Consider the following 24754-nt stretch of genomic DNA (forward strand, 5'->3'; position numbering starts at 1 on the left):
CCAGTTACCAGCTTCCAGGGTATGATTTCAGGGGGATGGGGGAGGGAAATTAATCAAACAAACAATGATTTGTTTGAAGCTAACAAGCAAATCATTATTTGCTCAAACACTTGCTCATTTGAACTAATCCCATTAAACCATATCATCCGAATTCATTGGTCATGCTTTTCCAGCTGTTGACATTCTTTATCATTTCTTTTTATTGTATTTCACTCACTGTTTTCTTTCAGTAGCAAGCAAATATAATTTGAAGCATACAGAACATAAATCGAGTAAATGCTTTAAATGGTAAAGATATCTTAGCACGAAAATGAAACCAGTCTTACATAGTGAATAACTTACAACAATCAAAAGTGGAACAGTGAGAAAATAAGTAGCCAAGTGAGAATTGAATGGATCAGAGTAAGGGGAAAAAAAGGATTTTTATTAGGTAACATAAGTAATACACCTAAGTTTCCACAGCATGCAGTCAGTTTTCACTTGATTTCAGGTTCTGGCACTTTAAAATGTATTGCCATTTTCCAAACATAATTGCTTCTTTATTTATCAAATCTGACTACTGGCGAAAACAAGATCACCATTTTTATTCTACAGACAAGCCCCCCAAATGCAACCAAATATATTTGTTGATTAAATTTTGGAAGACTTTATTGAAGAAATATTGTGGCTCCTAATTTTCTGATATTGATGTTGTTTGGTGTGATTACCAAATGTTCTTGGTCAACTATGAAATAAAAATAAAGTAGTGTTTCAGATACTGAAAGTCATTGTCTCTTAAGCTTATTTTTTGTATATATTTTGAGAGAACTGCAAATTATTTAACATTATGCAAAATGTAACGAAATATGTTATAAGAAAGTAAAACTTTGTTCAACCAGGATGTGTTAAATATTAGAAATGCTACCTTACCATATTCATGTGCTTAATGAATTCACTCAAGAGGTGAGAGAGTTTAGTTTTAAAAGCAGCAGTCAAGTTCATTTGAAATCAAAAGATTTCTGTAAATTAATCCATCTTTAAGTGTTTAATAGTTTGATCTAAGTGTTGCTGTTTCTGTGCAGGTTTTCCACACCGCATTGTTCTGAAACTACAAAGTGTGTGATTTGGTGAAATACTTCTGCAGACTGAATAAAAAATGAAAGCATGAAGCTGCTGTTCCATATTTATTACACAAAAGGCACTTAGAGGCTGAAGGCTGCGGAGGAAAATCTGTATTTCGGCTGCCGTGTTACACATCTGAGAACGCAGCTGCACTGTACCAAATGTTTGTGGTTTTTGCTTTTGCTTTATTTATTTATTCATTTATTTATTTGTTCTCTGCAGAACGGGATTTACCTCTGAATTATGGAACAGTCCCCTTTCTCTCCTTAAGTAAAAAATAACATCTGTCCGGCAAATGGAGAGCTTAGTGTTTCTCTATAATTAATGGTAAAAGCCTCCAGAGCTGCGCATGAAATATACATCCTCCACACAGCAACCCACCACCATAACAAAGAGAGCAAGAGAACACAGAGGAAGAGGAGGAGGGACAGTGGGTCAGTGAGAAGAGAGATTTAAAGAAGAGCTTAGAGTCTAACAGCACAGAAGATAAATATGTATTCAAATGAAAAAAAAGTGCAAATCTTCTACTGAATAATCTTTCAAGACAACCTGAAAAAATGACAAATTTTACAACCACACTTTTGCTTTTGGATCGGCACTTTATTTTGTTGTGGGAACAAGATGCTAATGGAGTTCACTGCATAATTATTGGCAAACATATTTAAGAAGTGTGAAAACCTGTTAAATAAGTACATTTTATTGCAGTTCAGTAAATTTACATTGAAAAAGAATAACTTTTTAGAAATTGTTAATCTGAATAAATTTATTAGTTGGGAGAAATTCTTTAGTTAAATTTTAATCTTTACAAAATTCTTGATACCCTTTTTTTCTAAAAAAAAAAAAATATTTTATCAAAAATTTTATATTCACACTACATAATTAATACCTATTTTATTCAAGTTTTTTTTTATTTTGGAATCCATGCTGTTTAAATATGTATTTGGCTTGTGTCTTTTAGCTCGTCATTGAAATGGGAAAGACAAGAGAACATGCCTTTGAAGTAAAGCAGCTGTGTGTTTATCTTTCTAAATAAAGAAAAGTTACCATAAAATACGAGCTTGCCCATATCCACAGTCAAGACAACTGGAAATGTGACAAGGGGGCTGGACAAGGTCCCGAGTTTCTCTTGAGAAAACACAGGAAGAAGACAGAAATCGTCAAACGTCATTTTTAGAGAGTATGGTATGCTTCTGTGACCAAGTCTCCAAAACAGCCACTAGTTTCTTTCTGCATTCTCCCCAGATGAATGAAAGGTCTGTCATACAAAAGACTCTTCTGTTCTATTGTCACATGTAAACATGGGGCATTTGACAAACTGTACTGGGACTTTATCTGGAAATCTGTGCTGTGGTAAACAGGATAGTTAGATTGAGCCTTTCAGCAACGACAACTTCAAGAAGGTCGGGTATGATGCTGTGGGACCTTTTCAGCCTCAAACCTCTGAGTAACTTTTAGCTGCTTTTTACCTGAGCATCCACATAGATAAAAGTGTGTTATGTTTCATTGTGCAGTATTGTTTGGCATTATTTCTACATGTACAACCAGAAGGTGATCTGACAAACTTTACAGTCAAAAATCTCTTTAGTGTGTAAATATCCTGATGTTCATATTCAGTCAACCTAAATTAGGCCGTAAAAAGGATCTTGGAACTTTAAATTTGAGTTTCTTTTTTGAGAACCAGCAGTTTCATAGTTTTCATTGCCTTCTATCAGCGACATATGATCACACTGTTGTCACAAAGAGTTGTTGGTTTTTACAAGTTTGGACTTTGCGTAAACATTTGTATTCAAAAGGATTTTTTTATACAGCAAACTGACACTGAGCTGCAGCAGGTTCTGGAGAAGACAGGTGCAGCATTTTCATCTTTAAAAGCTCAAGCTCTATTAAAATTGATCGTCTCACTTCAAATTGACTTTCCTTTCAGGAAGTATGATAAATGCTTCTGTCTACATAATGACTGAAACTTGAAAAAACTTCTTAATAACTTTGACAACACAGAACAAAGATCACTTAGGCATATTGCCTGATCATAAAACTCACCCTTCTTTTTTCACATTTCCCTGCTGCACAGTAAATGATGTCATTGATCAAAAGACATATTTATCTGCAAAATTATTTATTATGAAATTCCATGAGAGACAGCTGTCCATGACCAAAGTGATGTGTATTATGTACAATCAAACTATAGGGTGAAAAGTCAACCACATGGTGCGGTGATGAACGGATGACACAATGCAAACACATAAACACAAACATTTTTGTTGTCATATGTTTTGTTGTCCAGAAGCACTGAACTGTTCCAGCTGCTCTGTTTATTGATCAGAAGAAACTGAAGAAATTATTGTGGAGCGTAAACACTGAAGCACTCAAACCATCATGAGGGAAATGAACATGAAATTTACAGCGTCTGCGGACATTTGCACAAACACACACAGAGAGATGAGTGTGTGTGTACATGCTGTGAGGACAGGACACAGGCTGCAACAGATTATTGCTGAGCTCTGTGACCGACAGAGATGATGGTTTTAACTAAAGATAGAGATGGGAGCTGAGGATTGAAGCAGGGGCAAAACATAGTTTGTACTGCCCTCTACAGGGTAATGGGTGTCTCAGCAATCACATACAATCTACAAGTTCTTACTATTACAAAAACTTACATTAGGACATGAAATTTAATTTGATATTTCCATTAAGGAGTTCTTACAACTTTACCGGGTTTATTAATAAGGTTTTAAAAATAAAACAGGTTTGATACAGGTGGATGTAGGCCTTTATGCTGGACAGACAGACAGACAGACAGACAGACAGACGATAGATAGATAGATAGATAGATAGATAGATAGATAGATAGATAGATAGATAGATAGATAGATAGATAGATAGATAGATAGATAGATAGATAGATAGATAGATAGATAGATAGATAGATATTTTAGTAGCATAAATAAAAAAAGAGAGAAAGAAAAAAACACCACTTCTGGTAAGGCGGAACCAAAAACATGCACCGCCACATATGTGGTCGGACTATTATAGATGTGGGACGGCAGCGATGGAAAGATGTCGGCGGCGTTGATCCAGATGTCATGTCTCTATCGGGGCATGTTGGCCGTCAGGGCCATTGGCACCAGGACGCTGATTCCCGGGCTGGTCCCAGAACAGTTTCGGGCCTTCTCTGTACGAAAGGATCCGGAGCTGGTGGAGAATCCGTTCTACAACAAGTACCAGGACAAGATCCAGAAGCTGCGCAGGTCAGCGAGCGGACGGAGCTAGCAGCGTCCGAAACCCCATCATGTAGTCTGCTATTTTAAAGATCATCAGATGCCATAGCACAGAGAGGAGTCAGTGGAGCCAAGGAAAGTGTGACTGAAAGACTTTATGACAAATAATCATTTCGGCCCATAATTCTATGTTGTTGTATTAAGTCCATAAATGTTTTAAACCTCATTTCATAAAAAAGTTGTCATGTTATCATCCCATAGAAAAAGGCGTGAACATTTTAGGCCAATTCAACAGCAAGTTTGAACCTTGTGCCGAATTTTAGCCCATGGTTAGAAAGAGTGGACGTGACAAAATATAATCAACCCTTTACATGCTAACTATTACAAATTAAAGTTAAACTGGAAAAAAGTGTATTTCCTGCGAAAATGCAGTGTGAATGCTGTATATTGAATATTTTAGTGAAAATTTCAGAAGGATTTGAAGTGAGTTGCAAGAAGATTTGCAGAAATGTAAATGTAAAGCAAAATCCTGGAAAGTGCAAATAGAAAAACTTTAGAAGAAAATTAATACCAGTTGTTTAAAAATGCTACAAAATGCATTGAGCATATTCACTGCAATAAGTCAAATGTAATCTAAATTGACTAAGCTACATATGTATGTAGGACTGTACTGCAGCCTGTGGCCATAGTAACACAGTAAAGCTTTCAGATTTTTGTACAAAAAGCAAATCTCAACTTCCATACGAGTACAACAGTATTCATCTCTCACTGGAGTCTCGCTGTTTGGCTTGGCAGATTAAGCACAGGTCCATCAAAACAGCAGGAGCCTGGAGGAAAATACATTTAAAATTTAAAACAGCTAAATGCCTGTCAGAACTACTAACCTACAGCTTTAAGGTGCATCCCTTTTGATCAACCTAATATTGTTGGAAAAAGCACTCTTTCCACTGGCAGATGATATCACTTACAAGACATTTTTCCAATTTTTTTAAGTAAAATAATCTACCAATGGAAGTTGTGTTTTTTCCATCAATATTAAGAAATTATTGACTTAAGCTCCTCCACCTTGCTGAAAAGTTAGTTTCCCAAGACTCCCAAGATATTTTCACTAGAAACTAGACCAAAGATACTAGATACGATTTTGTGTTTTTGCAATGGCAGTAAATTATGAAAAGTATTAAGCTGAAGAAGCTTGTTGTGGAGCAAATAGTGATCAATTTTCTGTTTGCTTTTAGTGCGAAACCCCAGGAATATAAGGAGCGACTGGAGAAGCGGCATGAGGCCAAGAAGGATGTCCTGGGACACTCCAAGCAGGCAGAGTTCGTCCAGCTCATGGAGCAGGAGGTGATGTTTCTGCTTAGCTCCTCGTTCAGGCATTGGTTATTTTTAATCGGAAAAAAAGAAATAACTCCTTTTGTTCCTTCCTCTTTTTAGTTTGAGAAAAGAGATAAGATGGCAGCTGGTGATGGAGCATCTGGAGCTTTTACAAAAAATAAAGTGAGGATCAGATCTTGAATGTGTTTAGCATAGCAGAGTCACTGTTTGAAAGGCTGAAAAATATTTTAGACTTTTTTTTTTTACAAAAAACACTGAACAACAATTAAATACTATTAATTTAACTTTTTTATATATAAAAGAGAGAAATTAAAACCTTTCAGCAAGAGGAAGTTGTGTAAAAATAATTTTGTGCTCCTTTAGACATTAGGTTCCATCCTTAATCTGGAGATGATCAAGGACAAGACTGGCGAGGAGATCTCACAGGTGGGTTTGGTCTATGAGCTTTCTAGTTAAAATAATAATAATAATAATAAAAACAACACTTCAAGCTAAAACAGACAGTGTTTACTTGTATTCTCTTACTGTAGATGGGGCAATTCAAAAGTAACATTCCACAATACCAAAATGTCCAAATCAGACCAAGTTCATTTGATTGAATTTAACTTCAAGCTAGATTTGGTTTGTAAGATAGTAAACACATAGTAAAAATTGGCCTAAGCGAAGTCTATGTAGGTCACACTGCGTTCTCACATCCTGATCAAGCACATGGTGATAGTGGAGAGGAGCAGCGCCCTTTTAGCAGGAGGAGACTCCAGCAGAACCAGGTTCACGTAGAAGTTTTAATATCTGACAGAAAATTCACAGAGGTGAATATTCATACTCAATATTCACACTCTGTTTAACATTTATAAGGGCCATAGTAATTTGTGAGTGGAGATTTGAGCATTTAATAAGTTTGACATTTTATTGAGTTAAGTACCCTCAGTGTAAATCTGTGTTTCTGAACTCTACTGTAACTGGTAAATTTTATTAAATTAAAACTAGCTAAACTAACTAAAAAACTAAAATAAAATAACTAAAAAATGTTAGGCTCTTCACTTTGGTTCAGACAATATTTTCCTGTTCTTTTTGTCGCTGAGGTCAAACCTTCAGATTTACTTTCACTCTGGAGTGACTCTAGCGCCCTCTGGAGGGTTTCATTTGTAAATCGCAAAATAGCTCAAGGCTGAACTTTTATCTTCTTCTCTTCCAGCTTTGGATGCAGTTTTATTCAACCAAAGACACGATCAGCGCCGCCATTCCAGTGAGTTCATTACTGATGAATCCTCAATGTAAATAGTTTACATCTCCACTTTAATAAGGAACTGATCATCTAATATCTGTCTTCTGTCTTGTTTGCAGTCCCAGATGTATGAAGTGATTTTCAACAGATCCAAATCCTGCCCCATGGTAAGATCCCTGCTGAAACTAAGCCATGGTTCAGTTTCAGCGCGGTCACCAAATCAGGGTGTGTGTGTGAGAGAGAGGGCGTGAACTGCAGAACCAGAAATCATTTCAGATTTTTCATTTCTACCTATTGTTCTATCATGGATTCCCTGCTCACCTCTGTCTGTGTGCTCTCTCCAGTTCCTTTACGCACTGCCTCAGAAGGAGGGCTATGAGTTCTTTGTGGGTCAGTGGTCCAGACATGAGCTGCACTTCACCTCACTCATAAACATCCAGGTAAACCGATTCACATTTGATACCTCACACTTCTGACAGACAGGAAGTGAGCTCATGTTTAGTTCAAGTTGCTTCTCAAATTTTCCTACAAATGTTTTTGTTCTTTGAAAGGCCTGGAAAAATGAACTCTGGCAAAACAAATGTAATCAGGTCATTTGAAAGGTTAGTTGTTTGACTTAAGGTGATATCAATTCAATAAAATTTAACAATTTCAGTGAATTTTTTAGGCATATTGTACCTGGCCATTCTGCATCCATTCATGGCCATTCTGACATTCTAATGCATTATAATGCAATTACGGAATTATAATCTGTAATTTTATTTATTTCCAAAAAACAAGCTGAGCGTCCTCAAACAGAAGTCAAACACCATATCTTTTTGTATTTTCTGGTTAGTCATTATTTTAATATAAAATTGTCAGAATAAGTTTATTCAGCTCCTTTCTGATCCAAAATGACGTTTAAAAAGGCTTTACATTGTACCTGGTTTATTTGCTAACAAACATAAAATATTAAATTAAAAAATACACCTAAAACGCAATGAAATAATATGAATGGATAAAAACTTTTATGTATGGATATAGATACTCTAGAGATTAAACTGTTAAACAATTTTCAAACAAATCTAGGATTTCTGTAATGTCAGACATTGACGTCATGACTTCACTTATTTTCCAGCCTAATATGTTGATTGTACCGCTGTACTTCTCCTAAAAATATCAGAACACATTTGTTATGTAAACATTTTATGCATGGAAATCTAAAATCAGCAAATCTGCGTAAAAATATATATTTGCCAGCATTCAAAGTTTTTTTTCCTGTGTTTGCACCCAGACGCTTAGCGAGAACGCTCCGAGTCAGCTGATCCTCTACCACTACCCGGAGCTGAAGGAGGAGAAGGGCATCGTGCTCATGACAGCAGAGATGGATCCCAAGTTCATCGTAAGCCTGTTTTAAAATCTTGTTTTTTAAAATGTCTTCAGGGACATTTAAAGCATCTCTCCGTTTCTCAGACTGTCCACCAGGCTCAGTGCTTGGCCAATCAGGTGCAGCTGTTCTACGGCACACAGAAGCAGGAGACGTACCGATTGGTGGAGACGTTGAACCACCAGCCTGAAGACTTTAAGCACATGTCGGTGATAGCAGAGCTGGAGCAGAGTGGGCTGGGGTCAGCAGGCGCCCCGGGGGGCTCCTAAGATCAGAAGATGACCAGGGACTATTTTGCTGTCTAGGACTGAAGCATCATGGTTCCTCTCTCCATGTGGAGCCAAACTCATAAATGCATATTGTGAGCAGAAAAGACGCAGGAACAGCATCTTATGAGCCGACATTTAGTGATTTAGGAAATAATGTGGTGGAATAAATGGAGGCGTTTGCCCCATTCTGTTCCAGACTGGATTCAAGAGACTTTGTAAGCAATGAAGCTAAGCTCAAAATTCTACGTTTGATATTTAATAAAATAAAATAATCCCCTAACAGTCTGAGTGTTCTTCTCTTCGGTTATACAACAGTTAGACATGCATGTATGCAGCTTCTACCTCATTACTTTTCACAATAATTGCTATATTCATTAATAACTAAAAGTGTTATAATGTGGGGGAGTTTTGTTGCCGCTGGACCTGGCCAGCTCATCGCCATGGATTCCAACTTCTATAAAGTATCAGAGGATGTTTGAAGAAAATGTGAGTTGATCAGAACTGGAACCTATTGCATGCCATGGACTCAAAACATACCAGGAAGTCCTCCAAGGACTGGCTGAAAACCAAAAAATAAAAACTGCAATGGTTAAGTGAAAACTCAGAATTTGAATTTACGGAGATTCTGAGGGGTGATGAAAGGAGCTGTCCATAAAATTATTTTTTTAAATATTTCATGGCTGAGGGTGAAGAATTGGGTACGGTGGCCTAACATTTTCCTCAGAACTCACCATTTTAAAATTCTTTTTATGAGTGAAACAAGGTTCATTTTTGGTTTTCACCAAGTGTAATTAAACCAGTTTCTTTAAAATAAACAAAGGTGACTTTTCATTTATATAAAACAATTCAATATTGGGTTCAGTTTTCTCATAAGTGAACTATGTGTTTATTTATCAATTTGATGGCATTCTATACATCAAAGACAGTGCACACCCCTAACTGTTAGGGATTGTCAGACATACAAACATGAATTCAATTTATGATGGCTGACTTTTTTCATACAAAACGACAATACCAGATTTAGAAACAGAACATTGAAGTGTCTAAAACCAAAAAGACTGAAAAACTGTCTTCAAAGTTGTTGACAATAAGATATTGAATTTATCATAAAGCAAAACAGGCTTTCATTTTGAAACTGTTACAAATTGTACTTTTGGGGTGAATTTTAGATTTTTATGAAACCCAAACTGAAGAAAACATCCAAAACATTTGTGTGCTTCATCTGTGCATACGGAAGTCTATCGCTCCGCAAAACAACTCAAGTGAAACGACATATTTTGACGGGAGAAATTTACCTGAAACAAGCCATACTATGAGGCTGTTTTAGTTGTTAAAATTAAAAAAAAACAATGAAAGTTATTTTTCCATTAACATCCTCAACTAAAGAAACAAACAGTGACTCAACTCACATATACATACAAAAAACCCACTGTTGACATTGGAATAGTCGCACCACATGAAATACTTCACCAGACAAATCACAGCCTCAGTGTGAGTTTATTGTAACAATAAAGCTACAAAAAAAACAAAAAAATTCTCACAGTGCATTAAAGATGTCTAAACTACAAAAAATACAAAACAAATGAAAATTCAAGTGCTTACAATCTAAAGAGAAATTAACTAAACAATTATTACAAGGAGAGTTGAGCGTCACGCCATAGTCATCCAAACTAAGAGATGTTTCTCATCGCCATGGTAACAGAATATTCTCAGAGTAACCTGAGTAGTACCACTACAGAGTTCATATCATATGATATGAACTCTGTATGAATCCAGAGTTCATTCATAAATTTCCCTTCTTGTCCAGTTGACTGTTGGGGCATTTTCACGGTTTCAAGGGTACATAGTGACTGACTTTTCATCAAAACGTTTAAAGCCACAGTTCCTGCCAATTTCTTCCTATTGTAAAAGCAAATGAAAAAGCTACATTATGCCTTAGAGCAGGGTCAACCCTTAAATTACGTTTTATACATATGATTTGCTCTTAAATTGTTTCCCATTATAATTTGGCCTGGTGCACAAAGTTTGCAATAAAGGAAGAAATCTAGTTCTTCGAGTAATTATTTACCAAAAGATTTTAAAAAATGTTCATCTTTAACTCAAGTAGAAAGAGAAAAACAGTCTCAAAATATGTCTTTCCATACTTCATTTTCTGTTTTCCATGCCTATATGTGGAAAGTAATGGTAAAATAAAGCAAATTTAATACTTTTACAAAATGTGTAGGAACTCGAGACATAACTAAGTCTTATATATCTACTGCAATGTTTACCAGATATAGTAGCATGAAGCACAATCAGTAACTAATGCTCCATTTAGGATTTTAGAACAATGCATTAGTGTTTTTTTTAAGTGCTCAGTGAGGTTCTCCTCTCAGGGTGGCTTACTGAATACCCTTGTCAAAAATGATGTAGAAAACTTGAGTCATTTGCAGTCAGAGCAACATTTTGTTATTGCTTTTTTTTGTCCGGTTAATGTGAAAGGGCGCCCCCGGTAGTGTGAACTGGAAATTGATCTGATTAGAAGCTTTAAATTGATAACTCCTCTCTTCAAATATTACTCTTTTATGTTTTTTCCTCAATATTTGCCTTCCTCAGCAACTATTTTTTCTGTCTCTGCTAAATGAGCAGATTAACAGCTGCGTTATAAAAATGAATTTAAATCTTCTCGTAATATTTTAATTCATTAAAACACAGTCAGCACCATTGGCTTATAATACAACATTAAATATTTATACTGTTTCTGATTCTTAATCACAATCCCTGCAGGCTTCTTCAGCAATGTCATAGATTCATCTTTTCTGGATCTGGATTTTCTTTTGCAGTAAAAAAAATAAAATCAAACGGGTTTGTATATACAGTACAATATATTCCCTCGTTTGATGTGTCTTATTCCAAGACCTGCATACAAGAGGCTGATGCTGATAAAGACAAAGATTGAAAATAAAATGAAAACAACATCATTCAACTTTTTTAAGTAAGAAATTTGTGATTGATTTGTCTTTTGATTTAAATTTTTTTAAGTGAGGGTGATTTTAGCTATCCTAAAATCAAGAACAAAAACCTTTTCAACTAACAACACATTTTTCAACCCTCGCAGCGTACCTTGGTACAGTATGTACTGAAAACTTAAGGATGCAACCACTGAGGCTTTCTTAGGTAGAGAAAATAACCTGTTTTTTCAATAATACTGAAACTCCCTTTAGTGCTGTTGCTGCCGTCTGGTCTCGTTATTCTCTTATGATTTCCATAAGTGTCATTTTGTAGAAACAGTAAATTCACAGCAGAGAAAATATGCATTTTATCTGCTGATACAAACAAATTTTTTAAAAAGTATGCAAGGTAAAAACAAAGCCACGATGTTTTAAAGTAGACTTTTTCATTCCATGATTATGTCACAGCTTCTTTATAGGCAGGTTTTGCCTAACAAACTCACATTTTGACTTAAAAAATTGTCCAGTTCTCCAGAGAGACTTGCCTTTCTATGCTTGAGCTCCTTTGCTCGGCACCAACTGTTGCTGCACACCGTACCTTCTCTGCTGTTGTGGGTCCCTGAGTGATTCCTCCACAGTCCCGTCTCAGTACATGGCCTCCGTGTCACGGATATTTCCAAAAGACAAACTAAAAGTGCTTCCCAGTTTCTTGGCGACACCGCTGCCTTCCCTCTTTTTCTTCCTGTTCCAGTTCAACAAGGAGGCGGAGCTCTGTCCCTTGGCCCCGCCCAGCAGCCTTTGGCGACTGTTTTCTTTGTCTCTGCTGTGGGACAACATGGCCGCCTTTCTCTCCACCTGCATGGACAAATATGATTTATTAAAATACGATTTCTCTCTCAGATCTGCACCTGCTGCACACAAATCGTCACATTTACCTGTGTGTCATGTGAGTGTAACGTCACCACACTGATCTCTACTTCTCTGTCACTGCTGCTTGTCAGCATGAGGACCACCTCCCCATGTTTGGCCCACTTACAGTCTTGTCCATCCACTGCTACAATGTAGTCTCCCTCTCTTAGTCCTGCCTCCTGAACATTAAACAAATTTAATTTAATTTTACATTCTCTGTAACAAGTATCTAGTGTTTACTAGAAATTGGCTGGTGGTTGAATTTTCAGTTGATCTGCCTTGATCAGTGACCAACAAGTAAGAAAACTTAACAATTTGATATTTTTCCCGATCCAACAGACTCTGTCAAGTCATGGAAACTACAGTAAACTAACAAATTTTTTTGCTGAAAAACTAGATAGATTGGACAAAATTCTGATTGGTGCATATTTTTTTTACATAATTTTCATCATCCTCATCTCTTACTTTTTGTTCTGAAACTTTATTCTTTATTTAATAAAAGTTGAACATATAGTCTGTTTTCACCATTTCACTAGGATTTTTCTGTGGTAAGGAAGACACCAGCCAATCAAACACTTGGTTCCTTTTAGTTCCATGACCGATCGTTAATACATTATTTAAGCATCAAGAACTTCTCGTCAATACATTTTATGCACACAAATACTTTCCAGAGGATTCATCTGGTTTTTATTTAGTTCTTCGTAAGGCTTGGATCCTTAAAACATGCAGTTAGTCTCACCTCTGCACAGCCTCCAGGTACGACTCCAGCAACCAAGACAGGGGAGTCCCCTCGAAGTGTGAGACCCATCCCACCTTCTCTTTTCTGCAGGGAGATTACCCTTGGGGGCCCCCAGCGGGCCCTTGCACAGAACACTGACAAGGGACCCTGCAGCACAGGAAGCATTTCTGTCTGACTGTCATGTTTTTGATTATTTCTAAATAAATATATACAGTGTCTTTCTAAAGTGTCCACACCCTTGTTAAAAGATCCAGTTTTTGTGATGCGCGTCTGTCCCTATCAAATAAACTTAAATGTAATGTTAATCCAAACCATCTAATGTGACATTTATTATGTCAAGATCAACTGAAAAAACAAACTAATATGTTAAAAAAGCTGAAGCATCCTTATTATTATAGGGATAAACGTTTGCCCTTATAATAATAGTTTATTGAAGCATGTCATGCCTTGACTTAGAAATATTTGCTCACTCTGCCTCCAAAAACTTCTCCAAAAATATCACACTGAGTTTATTTATTATCCACATTATCTCCCTCTTCTGGCAACTTCATCAAATTTTGGTCAGACTTCATTCTAAAGTTCAATTAAACCATTTCAAAACCCTAAATTTCATCTGGTTAAGCCATTCTTTGAGCTCTATCTTCTAGGTTTGGGTCCAAACTGACTGATATTTTGTACTAGTCTTGCAAGTATGAATTATTACAAATTATTCAACAGTTTTATTACAACTGTAGCCAAATAACAACTGCTTGCTACAAACTGTGGGCTCTCATAATTCCCCTTGATATAAATGAAAGAAATCATAGAGACAAATTATACACCTGATTCAAAAAAGCATCAATTTGATGTCTCCCATATCTAAAAAGAGGCTTTCTCTTCCTCACCAGTCTTTGAAAGATGTCAGAAACCTGGACTGTAGTGAAGCTTGGTGGAGTGATGTCTGGTTTCTGCTGAGTATAAGCTGCAAACATAAGTAGTCACACTTAGTTATTTATGAATTGCTTAACTGCAACACTGCATTTATAAGAAGTTCTCACCTTGTATCTCTGGGGCTTCTGCTATTTCATCAAAGTCATCTTCGCGGTCCAGCTCCAAGTACTTCTCCAAGGAACGTTTGTGTGTTTGACATAGAACGTCCTGCAGGATGTCCATCTTCCTCAGGATCTTACACAGACTGTGGACACGCATGGCCTCCTCGTGCCTCATAACCGCACGCCGAAGGTGGGCTTTACCTTCATGTCACCACAAACGATTTTAAAGAAGTGAGTGATAAATCTCCACTAAGTCCATGTTGACAGTGATGTAATTCCTGCTGAGAGCAGATTTCTGAAACATGTAGCCTCACCGAGCTTTCGCCTTTTTTCAGGATCCTGTAGGATCTGGCTGAGAGTTTGCCCTGAAGCAATGTTGACATAAAACTTGAGGAAGGCCTTGTCTGACTCCTCATCACACTCCTCTCCGTCAGAAGATACTAAAGGAGGAAATGATACAACAAGTTAAGTTCAGCTGCGTTGTCGGAACCAGGTGTGGTGGGATTGTGAAGTGATGCGCTTCAGTGACGTCAGAGAGGAACAAGAAAAGTTCTCTGTCTTTTTACACAATGTTAATATCACAAAACCCACATTTCAAAAATTTCTAAACAGCAGTAATATTTAAGGTTCCTATTCTACCTTAAATATTCATTATGTTTTTCAGGTTTATAGATGAAAGGAATAAACTCCTCAGTAAAAACTGATTTCAGTCGATGCCAAAACAGCTAAACTAAATAACAATCTTGGTATCTCCTTACCTGTGTGGTCGCAGAGCGCAGCAGCAGCATAATAGTGTGAAAGAGCACGGAAGTGTTCAGATTTGACCTGAACCATGGAAGCCCATGAAAATGGCACATAGTCCTTCATCAGGGGTTGTGTCATCGTCTGGTGCACCAGCGAGTAAACATCCGACACCTGCAGAACACAGTGTAAAGAAAGTGTGTGTTGCAAAGGAAACAAACTGGCAAATTGCATCCTTAGGCAAAAGTAGCTAAATAAATCTTGATTGTGTTTTCAAATTATTGAAGATCCAAAGTCTTTTTATTGCATGTAAAGATTATTTCTGTTTCTTCCGGTCTGGAAATGCATCCACCAACAGGATGTTTCTCTGAAGCTCTTTTGAGTTCACAAAGCAGCAGGTAAAGGTTGTGAACAAGTGCTTTGACACATCATTTTCTACTAGATTCAAAACATTGATGATGTTTATTGAATGATACACAGAAAGCAAAGTTAACTCACCTGTGCAGCTTCTTGTGCCAGCTGGAGTTGGGAGGTAAACTTAGTGTCCCGCGAGGTGATTGTGATGCGTTCAAACACACACTCCTGCACCTGGGCAACCATTAGGCGAACCAGCATGCTGAGAGACAGAGCGCTCATGTCCAGACTTGGAGCATTTGAGAAGTTCTCCTTAAGGTAATTAAATGCACCTAATGGACAATGAAGGCAGTATCTCAGAATGTGAAACATCAGATTAAAGATTTTGCACAACAGCAGAAAAAGACAGAAAAACTCAAAGAGAAGGAACATCAAAGTCTCCCTAAAATGACCTTGACTGTGGGATTGTGAACGACGGCGCACAATAACACACAATAGTGTTAAATGTCTCCTTTTACAAAGACATATTCATGTCTTAATCATATTTATGTTTTTGTAAAAATAAGATAACACTTAGTAAAATGTATCATTTATAACAATGGTAACTTATAAATCAATTTCTCAATTAAAAATTCTAATAATATTCAATGAATTAAAACTATGTATTAAATCTACATATTGATAATCCTAATGATTGGCTACATGTAGTGGAATAGAAAACAGTTTAGGCATTAAATTAAAATTAGATCTAAGGTTAAAGAGAAAAATAAAATGCAGTTTCACTGGAAGATTACTCAGCACAACTTCAGAGATTCTTCCATTGCGCCTCTTTTACACAAGTCTCACAAAACAATTGAATTAAATATCCGAGGTGTTTTTGTAAATGTGAGCTCTGTCAGCACCTGCAGCTCGCTGAAAGGCATCGACGGCCTTGTCGATGCTGGTTGTAGCGGAGCGATCCTGCCGCGCTCCGATCTGCGTGTGCAGGGCTCCGATGTTGAACAGCACGCTTCCCTTCTCAAAAGCCAGCGCACGCTGGGACGACGGGACCCCCGTCAGAGAGTCATACCTGAGGTATTATGAGTTTGCATTAATTGAAATAAATACCTAAAGAGTTCAAAATTAAAGACATTACGTCCACTTCTGGCTGATTCTATATGGTCATATTAATGGTAATCGCCTTAAAGGTGATGTATAAGTGAGGATAATTTCCCAGATTTTTAATGAGAGTGAACATGTTATACCAGTGAAAGTGAACGCCCAGGTTCCTGTGTGAGGAGAAGAAGCGTTGGTCCACATAGTACAGCTGATTGTAGTACTCCATCAGCAGTTCTAGTCCAGCCTGGTTTCGACTGGGTGTGCGCATCGCCTGACAAACAGAAAAAAAAAACAACAAAAAAAACAGAATTGTAACAGATATACAAAATCCCTGCTAATGTCCATCACTGTTGATCATTGGGTGTTTCTCAATTTCATGGAAGCAATTCCAATATTGAACCTCTGGGAGGTCAGCTGTGTATAAAACTGTGATGGTGCTTTTATGAACCTGTCTGAGTTCAATCATCTCTTTGATCTCCTTGTCATACAGACTGCTGTCCTCTCTGTAGTGCTCACAGATGAAATCCTACAACAGAGGAGAGATAAAAGAAACACATTGTTTTTATGTGTTTATATACCTTCAACAAGGAAGAGGATTCCGTGCCGCACAAATTTCAGCTATCCTTAGGTAGAAGACAAAAAAAGATTCTCTTATTGCTGCACAATCTTGACTTAATATATCAAAACTGAAACAGATCTTGTTGCATTAAACACAGTAAGAAGAATTCTTCATGAAGAGAGAAAATGATGCACAGGCGTATCTCAATGATTCAAAATCTTCCTGTTCAGCATATAAACAGAAAATTGAGAGGAAGAAAAATGTGTTATGCTAAAAGGTGCAGTACAAACATGCATCACTGCAGGCTTAAGAGGACTGTGAAGCAAAATCCATTTAAGGGTAGAGGTACATAAAGTGCTTCAGGAGTGAAAATCCTTTTTTGGTTTTTTGTATAATTAAGATTTCTGAGACCAAATTTTCTTTTTCAATAAGCTGTAAAATATGGTCATTAAACTTAACAGCAAGAAATTATTATAATGTACAATCAGTCTGTGTATAAGCAAATATTTTAGGTTTACTTATATGTTTGCTTATAAAGATTTTATATTTTAACTGAAATAATTTCAGACTTTAATGATTTTCTAACTTGACAGTCAGTTTAACTGCTTTTGCAGTTATATGTAGAGAAAAAAAACAGCCGTCTTATCAGTAAATTATAAAGTTAAACAAGTTCATGCTTATTTCTTTGTTTCAGGTAAAATATTAATTTCCCAAATTAAGTTGAAAACTAATCTGTCATGCTATACTGGCTGTGATGTGCTTTGAGTATGTTAAAACAATTATAATGTAACTTTTAATAGCAGAAATATTAAAAAGTATTTGATATTAAGGTATGTTTATTCTCAGGCAATTGACTGACTGGACACTAAACATCCATATTTTTTAACGTGAATGTTGACAAAATGATCAAAGTTCCTCCTAATCTTTATGTTAACAAGCAGGTTAAGGATCTATGTGTGTAGAGACTCTTGACTGTTCTGAAACCAGTTTAAACTGGAACTGGTTAACTTTTAATGAACCTTTATTTCTTTAGGATATGGAAGATCTAAAGATTATCTGATCGAGGGTTCATCTCACCACGCTAAGATTTAAGATTTTCCTTAGAGGTCTGCTGATTGGCTCAAATATTGGACACCTGAATTAACAGAGTGTTTTCCTGTGGTTCCACTTGGATAATCCAATAGTGTGCCTTTCGCTCAAATGCTTCATCCAATCAGCTGTTTGGAAAATCAGGTCCATAATTAGTTAAATCGAGCTCTTCTTACAAAAATATACAGTTTATCAGGCAAAATGTTTTTTTCATGAACAAAAAGCTGAATAATGATCACAATAACACTCTCACCTGGATGGGAACAGTAAAGTCCACTTCTTTGGTTTCTTTAAGGCCAAGGGGGATCATGGGAACACTGATGGCATCACTGTAAACAGACATAAATACACATTGTGGATCTTAGTCATACGTAAGCACTAAGCAGGTTTCAAACAGAAGACAAGTCCACACCGCCATCTGCTCATCTTAAAACCCAGCAGGGGGCTCCACTCTCTGACTGATCCTTCTAACAAGCAATGTTAAAGCCAATTATTAAGCCTCACAGGCCGCTCAACCCCGAGATAAGCCCCCACCATTAAATAGCACTGCAAACAAAGCATGCATGCATGTGATGGGGTCATTAATGACACAAATGAGGGGCTTTATCCTGGCCCTGACCTTGGACTGTGGAGGGAAGAAAACCTACTGACAGACAAAATTTGCATCTCTATAGCTGCAAATTACTGGCATAATTACTGAACACCCAACTGTAAGAGCAATCTAAATTAGACCTAAAATGATCCTTTCTAAGGAAGAAATATATTACTTTGAAAGTTTAAAGCAAAAACCATCACAAATATGCTGTAACTGTAGACAGATATGCAACCTAAACAGAGTGTGACCATAAAAAAAGACAATCCACTTGTTTTTGCCCATTGTAATTAGTTTGATGCGTGTGGCCTAAATTGCATGCAACAAACAGACCATGAACTGTGTCTGTGTGACTACCTGTCTGTCTGGTAGACCTCCATGTTGCTGTTCAGCTCTTCCAGCTCTTCTTTGAGCAGCTGCAGGTTGGAGTTGACAAAACTGAGCTCCAGAGCCACCGTCTCCTTCACCTTGTTGTTGGTTGTTGCCCTGCAAAATAAAATTTAAAAAAATACAAACAGGAACAATTAACAACAGAAACCCCCTTGTCTGTTCCCCTACAAAAGTACTCGTGATATAATAGAAGCTGCCTAATAAATATGCACACTTTAATGTAGGGTGTTGAAAACACACCGCCTGCTTAAATCTAATAGGCATGTGCATATTTTTACAGTTTGGGGTTCAGAAATACATATGGTCATATTCCTCGCTTACTTAATAATAGTGCACACAGTGTAATTCAAATTAATTTTATTTTATGGACCACTTTTTTTCACACAGTTAAAAAAACAACATATGGATTTACTATTATTGGGTAACTCCACTGTCCTATTAGTCAATCAGAGCCTCTACTGTTCTCTAAACACAGACTTGGCACAGAGCAAAGCCAGCTCACACTGTTGTTCCAGGAAGTCTCAGGAATCATTGGGTTTGGCAAAGAAATTATTCCACCTCCCAAACTCAATGACTGAATAAGCACATACGAACAGGCTGAAATAAAGTTAACACCAGTGCTAACACAGAATAGAAAACACCTCCACTATATTTGGAGGACATTTATTAAAAAACATGCAGCTTGTAGATGAATTAATAAGTGTGTAAGGAGCTGGAGCTGTACAATTTCACAACACTTTGATCACAGGGTCTTTCCTTGTCAGCACTGTCTGACTTCATTCGCTTCTCCATGTAATCTGTCAGTGAAAAAACATTTAGCAATTTTCTTTTTTTTTTCCCCCAATTTCCTTTCATGGATGTTATTAACTTCAGTCCTCATATATATTAATTTCTAACTCTCCAACTGTTTTTTTAATTTACAAAACAAAAAGAAAATGTGGGATTGCATAATATTGGGGAATCATGTGATTTGCAATAATATTGGCGAGTCTTGCAATAACTGTACAACTTGGAATCAACAAACAACTAAAGAGTCTTATTTTCTTTCTACTTTGGGAATGAAAAATGAAAAAACAAAGGGCCAGCAGGGTTAATTCAACATTTAACAGTCTCTTTACTGGTCACTCCCATCTCAAGTCTCAACAGGCACACAAGCATACACATTTATCTAGTCTCACGCCAAAGGCAATCTGATTAGTCAGCTTTACATAGGCTGCCAAATATCCCCTTCATTTACACACCCCTGCACGAACATCGGGTAAAAAAAAAACCCTGACTAACTCACCTAAGAGAAATCAGAGATCATGAAGTTCTAAGCGGAAACCTGAAAGCGTGGCATATTACTAACACCAGTCTTTGTTAAACATCAAGAATCACTGAACACCTCCCACAGGACAGCACTCCTAAAAACATGCCAGTTTCCCAACAGTTTCAGTGAGTAAAACTGCATGGTGAATAACCAAACACACACTAACAAACTATGAAGGGGGAGGTTGCCAGCCAGATGAGTGGGGGGATGAGCTCAGTGAAACTCACTGGGAATCTCTGCATGGGAACAGGACGGGAGGCGGACACAAAGCTGGCTGATTACAGGCTGCCGGGCTGTGTGGGGGTCCTCTTTGTCTCTGTGACCAAGCGTCCAAAAAGAAGGCGCAGGAGTGCTTTTTTTTTGTGCTTTTTTTCATTATCTGCACAGAACTGAGTCATCACGTTTTAACACAACAGCTTAAAAAAACGGCCAGCTCTAATGTGTGATTAATCATTTCAAAGAAAAAATGAAATGATTAAACAAAGAATCAAATCCAAACAATTTCACAAACAACACAGAAACCAGTGTACAATATGATTGGTAGACTTAGCTGGACCACAATTGCTACATTTGTTACATTTTCAGCTGGTCCAGTTCAGTTTCATTACTAAACCCTTTGAAAAAACTTGTTCACCCCTCAGCTGTGGAGGCACTGCACCCAAAACTACTGAAAGAAGCAACACAAAAACTCTGAAGCTTTGAAGAGGAAGACATGAGCGCAACTTTCTTCTTTGTAAAATTTAAACAAAAATGGGTATTTTAGAGTTTCTAGGATTTCTCTTTTGTCTTTGGCAAAAGACCATAAGTCATTTCTCCCGCTAGCACTAGACATGTGCATTTGTTTTGGTTCTATTTACCCAGAATTCCTTCCACCATAGTCCGCTTCCGCCTTGTGAAGCGGTCTCCGGTCCTCTTGGCATTCACATATGCATTCAAACTGTTTCAGAGTTCACTTCAACCAAACTGAGACCTGGCAGAGTTTGCTTTTTTAGTCAACCACAGCCTCTGATTACACAGGCACACCTCTGGAAACTTTTACATTAAAAACCTGCCTGATAAAGGAGATCGTTTCTAATTCTACTAGTTGACTTTTATTTGTACAGATGCACAGGTAAAAATAACCTGGGAGATTTTACTGTACTAGTAGATTTACAGTAACACACAAAGAAACTGCTTTGTAACTTTTGGATGTTTCAGATAAAATGCAATGTTTAATTTTACTATGCATGTTATTGTAAGGAGTTTAACCACAACCAAAAAATAAATGTTCTCCTTTTCTGTGGATTTACAAACCACAATAACACAGTTTTACCATCTGAAAATCAGCCATTTATTTGCAAGTAATCTGACAGGAACAGGCAGAAAGAAGGTGGAAAGACATGCGGCAAAAGTAACCGAGGATGGGAGTCGAACTCGGGACGGATGCGTTAATGTCCATAGCATCTGTAAATAGGGCACCCGCTCTAACCACTGAGCCACATAATGTCCCTACACTCACACAATTTTAGTGGAAATGTGACTTTACTTCCTCTATATGAATTGTATTTTTCGATACATGATTTACTCCCACTCTGAGTGCTGCACAACTTGTAACTAATGAGACAGATATAAAATTTAACAGCAGGAAAACTTTCTGGATAAAAGGAAAGCTGTCTAACTGTTTTCTCATGTCTCAAAAACATTTTCTAGTTTTATGTATTTAATGTTGGAGTTCTAGAGTGATGATAATTGACAAATTTATCAAACAGGACTGCCGTAATGCTTGCTGCCACTAATCAAACACATGAGGTAGGAGATCTGCTATGTAGCTCTGGGACTACTCTGCACTTAATTCACTTGAACTAGGATATCTTTTACTAACTAAGCACCAGCTGAGAGAGTAAATGTGTTTATGCTTAAATCTGGCAAAGCACATGTCCCTCCAGATCCCTAAGCTGCTCTTGTCCTTGGTGTGAAAAAATGAGTTTTATTTTTCTCAAATTAATAAATCAAAATTATTAATGTTTAATAATGTTTTAAAATGGAATTTCTGTTGGTAAGCAAAACAAAAATGTTCTAAACGTTCATATTCCTGTCAGTTTTGTCTAATTTCTGCCTTGCCAGAGGATCAATGTATTACATTAACGGTGCGGTTCATAGAAAGGCATCGGTGTAGTAAGTTCATGTTGCTTACCTAAAAAGATTCTCCGCTCCTGCTCTCATGCGCATCTCCTTGTTGATCTGCTGGTTGATGCGAGCTCGTCGATGCTGCAGTTTACTGCGCTGAGTCTGAGCGAAGGGATCACAGCCCTACAGGTGAAACATTAAACCACAGGAGGAGAAAACCTTTTTTTCTGATTCTTATATCCAGCAGCAAATCTGAGAATTTGGTTTAACTACTTTGATAGAATTAGAATTATTCCAGAAGTATTTTTTTTTCCTTCAGTAGACTGCAGACTTGTTTATTAATAATAAAAGGAGAAGAAAATGAGTTCATATCAATCAGGGGCAGGAGTTTAAAACATGCTGAATACTCCCTCTGCTTCTCCACATAACTTTTTCTAATCACCTTTTCCCTCCTGAAAGCATGAAATTTGTAACCTTCTTTCATTTTAATGTACTCAGTTCCCTGTTTCATTCCTGCGCACCCAATGAAAGTGTTTATTTAACATGAGAACGTCAAGTAATCCTCAAAGTACCTGTGTGGATTAGGATTCTGGCTGAGCTCCCACCTCTGCTCAACTATCAGGGAGCCAACAGGACAGAGGCTGCTCAACAACAGAACACAAAACATCTAAAGGAGGAGACACTGGTGAACCATCACTGCACGCATCCCAAAATGCTCAGTTTCATTTAACAGTGAAGGAAAATGACAAGGTATGCACAAATATGAGCTGTCAAGTAATGCAACAGGTGAATGGTTTCAAACATGTCCACACTTGATTTAGAAAATTAAAGGATTAACTGATCAAAACAAAAAACATGTTTTGCTCAGATCTGGATTTAATTCTGCAATATAATGATCTAACTTTAAAGCAAGATATATTTCATACACCAAAAAAGTCCTTCCATTTAAAAGCTACTGGGAGGATTGTATATTAAAGTTAGATATTTTGCCCAAGCTACTGATTTTCCCTCATTTTTTAATACTTATGTGTTTTTTGTGTAGTATGCAGAACAAGGGCTGGACAGCAGAACGGGTTGGAACACTAGCCAGGGTCTTTACCTTTCACCTGAAGTTCCCCTGGGATAGTCCAGCTACCAATCATCTAATAATAGGTGATTTGAGCTTAAGCAAGAATCTGCAAAAATTACTTTAATCTGAAAGAGGACCTTGGCTCATTGAACACCAGTCCAGTTTGTTTTCTCCTTACCTCTTATTCAGTAGTAATTAACACACTGAATATGGCAACTTGTGTGCCTTTTTCCTACCACTCCATTTTCCCTTAATAAACTGAATTACTGAGTACAACAACCAGTGTCCCTTGTGCCTTATCTTCTATGTGGAGGAGTTAGTGACTGTATGCTGAACCTGTGTCAAGTCAGCAATCTTCTATGACTGTATAGACCACAGCGTAACATTTCTGCTATTAAAAAAAACCACCTTTTTATTATTATTAGTTGTAACAGTGTAATGATCTGAGATGAAGAATTGTGCGTTTTTATTAGCAGCAAGCCATAATCATCAAACAGGCAGATGAAACATATGAGAGTGAGTTTCTGGTGTCTCACCTTGCGGATGCTCCCGCTGTGGCTGCTGTCTGTTGGCAGCGTCAAGGGCATGTCGTCGTCGTCCGAGGCGCCGTCTGACAGAGATAACTCAAAGTCTCTGTGAAGAGTAACGACATTGGATTTATTAAACTCATTATTCACATTCACACATTGTACAGCAGTGTGCACTTCACATTTAATTTGAACTAAAAAAAAAAACAAACAAACAAAACAAGTTTTATTCACTTGAGCCACAACTTTTAACAGCTAACGGTAAACCACTTGCCTTGTGGCAGGTCCCTCCATCGTAACCCAACAACACCCGGCGGCTTAAACGGCCCCTACATCCCTTACAGCCTCGTTGCCAGCTTTGTACAAACAGCAACGCACCAAAAGTAACAAAGTATAGACCAAAGGCAGGTGAGCCTTTATCTCATAAAAAACAAGCCAAGCTGAACACTTTTTCTCTTGATAAAGCCTTGTCGTTGTTTTCAGACGGAGTTCTGAAAGAGATTACTCACCGAGGGCGGGTAAAGGAGAAGAAACGTAGCCAATCAGGAAGCGGCTTTTTAATATGACAGAAGACGGAGCAAATGAAGGAGAGGAAAGAGGCAGATAGGCTACTTCAACTGGCCAATCACAAGTTTCTTAGGGCGTACCCTTTCTACTCCTCCCACCTCCTTCTGCTCAGATCGTTGTTATGGTTACGACAGGGGCAGTGGCTTGTGTACCGACTCCAAAACGGTGGCAGCAGCAACCTCCCCTCGCACATAGAAACAGCTCAAATAATAGTAGTAACACTTTGCTCC

At 37.4% G+C, this 24754-nt stretch overlaps 2 protein-coding genes across 3 annotated transcripts; one reads left to right on the forward strand and one right to left on the reverse strand.

The window, feature by feature from the left end:
- Positions 1-4114: 4114 nt before the first annotated feature.
- atpaf1 (ATP synthase mitochondrial F1 complex assembly factor 1) lies at positions 4115-8799 on the forward strand. The gene is made up of 9 exons (XM_028028748.1): positions 4115-4349; positions 5555-5663; positions 5754-5816; positions 6018-6080; positions 6850-6900; positions 6999-7046; positions 7224-7319; positions 8153-8260; positions 8332-8799. Exons 1-9 carry the CDS (start codon positions 4135-4137, stop codon positions 8512-8514), a joined length of 936 nt encoding a protein of 311 aa, XP_027884549.1. The 5' UTR covers positions 4115-4134; the 3' UTR covers positions 8515-8799.
- A 572-nt stretch (positions 8800-9371) lies between these two features.
- Positions 9372-24628, reverse strand: rhpn1 (rhophilin, Rho GTPase binding protein 1). Of its 2 annotated transcripts, none has more exons than XM_028028740.1 (16): positions 24467-24628; positions 23967-24063; positions 22429-22544; positions 18914-19042; positions 18218-18293; positions 16765-16842; positions 16463-16587; positions 16121-16287; positions 15363-15550; positions 14882-15038; positions 14438-14563; positions 14130-14324; positions 13977-14053; positions 13093-13239; positions 12380-12532; positions 9372-12299 (listed from the first exon to the last, which is right to left on the reverse strand). In XM_028028740.1, exons 2-16 carry the CDS (start codon positions 24015-24017, stop codon positions 12090-12092), a joined length of 1995 nt encoding a protein of 664 aa, XP_027884541.1. In that variant the 5' UTR covers positions 24018-24063; positions 24467-24628; the 3' UTR covers positions 9372-12089. The 2 variants fall into 2 exon arrangements, with proteins under 2 accessions (XP_027884541.1, XP_027884540.1); XM_028028739.1 differs by lacking the exon at positions 24467-24628 and adding an exon at positions 24232-24460.
- Positions 24629-24754: the final 126 nt, after the last annotated feature.

The sequence above is a fragment of the Xiphophorus couchianus genome, chromosome 9 (assembly GCF_001444195.1).
Source record: "Xiphophorus couchianus chromosome 9, X_couchianus-1.0, whole genome shotgun sequence".
Taxonomy (NCBI): Eukaryota; Metazoa; Chordata; class Actinopteri; order Cyprinodontiformes; family Poeciliidae; genus Xiphophorus; species Xiphophorus couchianus.

Bases quoted from the DNA above. Each gene is read 5' to 3' on its own strand.
- atpaf1 (XM_028028748.1), top strand. From the start codon at position 4,135: ATGTGGGACGGCAGCGATGGAAAGATGTCGGCGGCGTTGATCCAGATG. The intron at 6,901-6,998 runs GTGAGTTCATTA...TCTTGTTTGCAG, and splicing joins CGATCAGCGCCGCCATTCCA to TCCCAGATGTATGAAGTGAT. The intron at 8,261-8,331 runs GTAAGCCTGTTT...TCCGTTTCTCAG, and splicing joins AGATGGATCCCAAGTTCATC to ACTGTCCACCAGGCTCAGTG.
- rhpn1 (XM_028028739.1), bottom strand. From the start codon at position 24,251: ATGGAGGGACCTGCCACAAG. The intron at 16,588-16,764 runs GTTCATAAAAGC...TCTGTTTGTCAG, and splicing joins AGATGATTGAACTCAGACAG to GCGATGCGCACACCCAGTCG. The intron at 13,240-13,976 runs GTGAGGAAGAGA...CCTGTGCTGCAG, and splicing joins CTGACATCTTTCAAAGACTG to GGTCCCTTGTCAGTGTTCTG.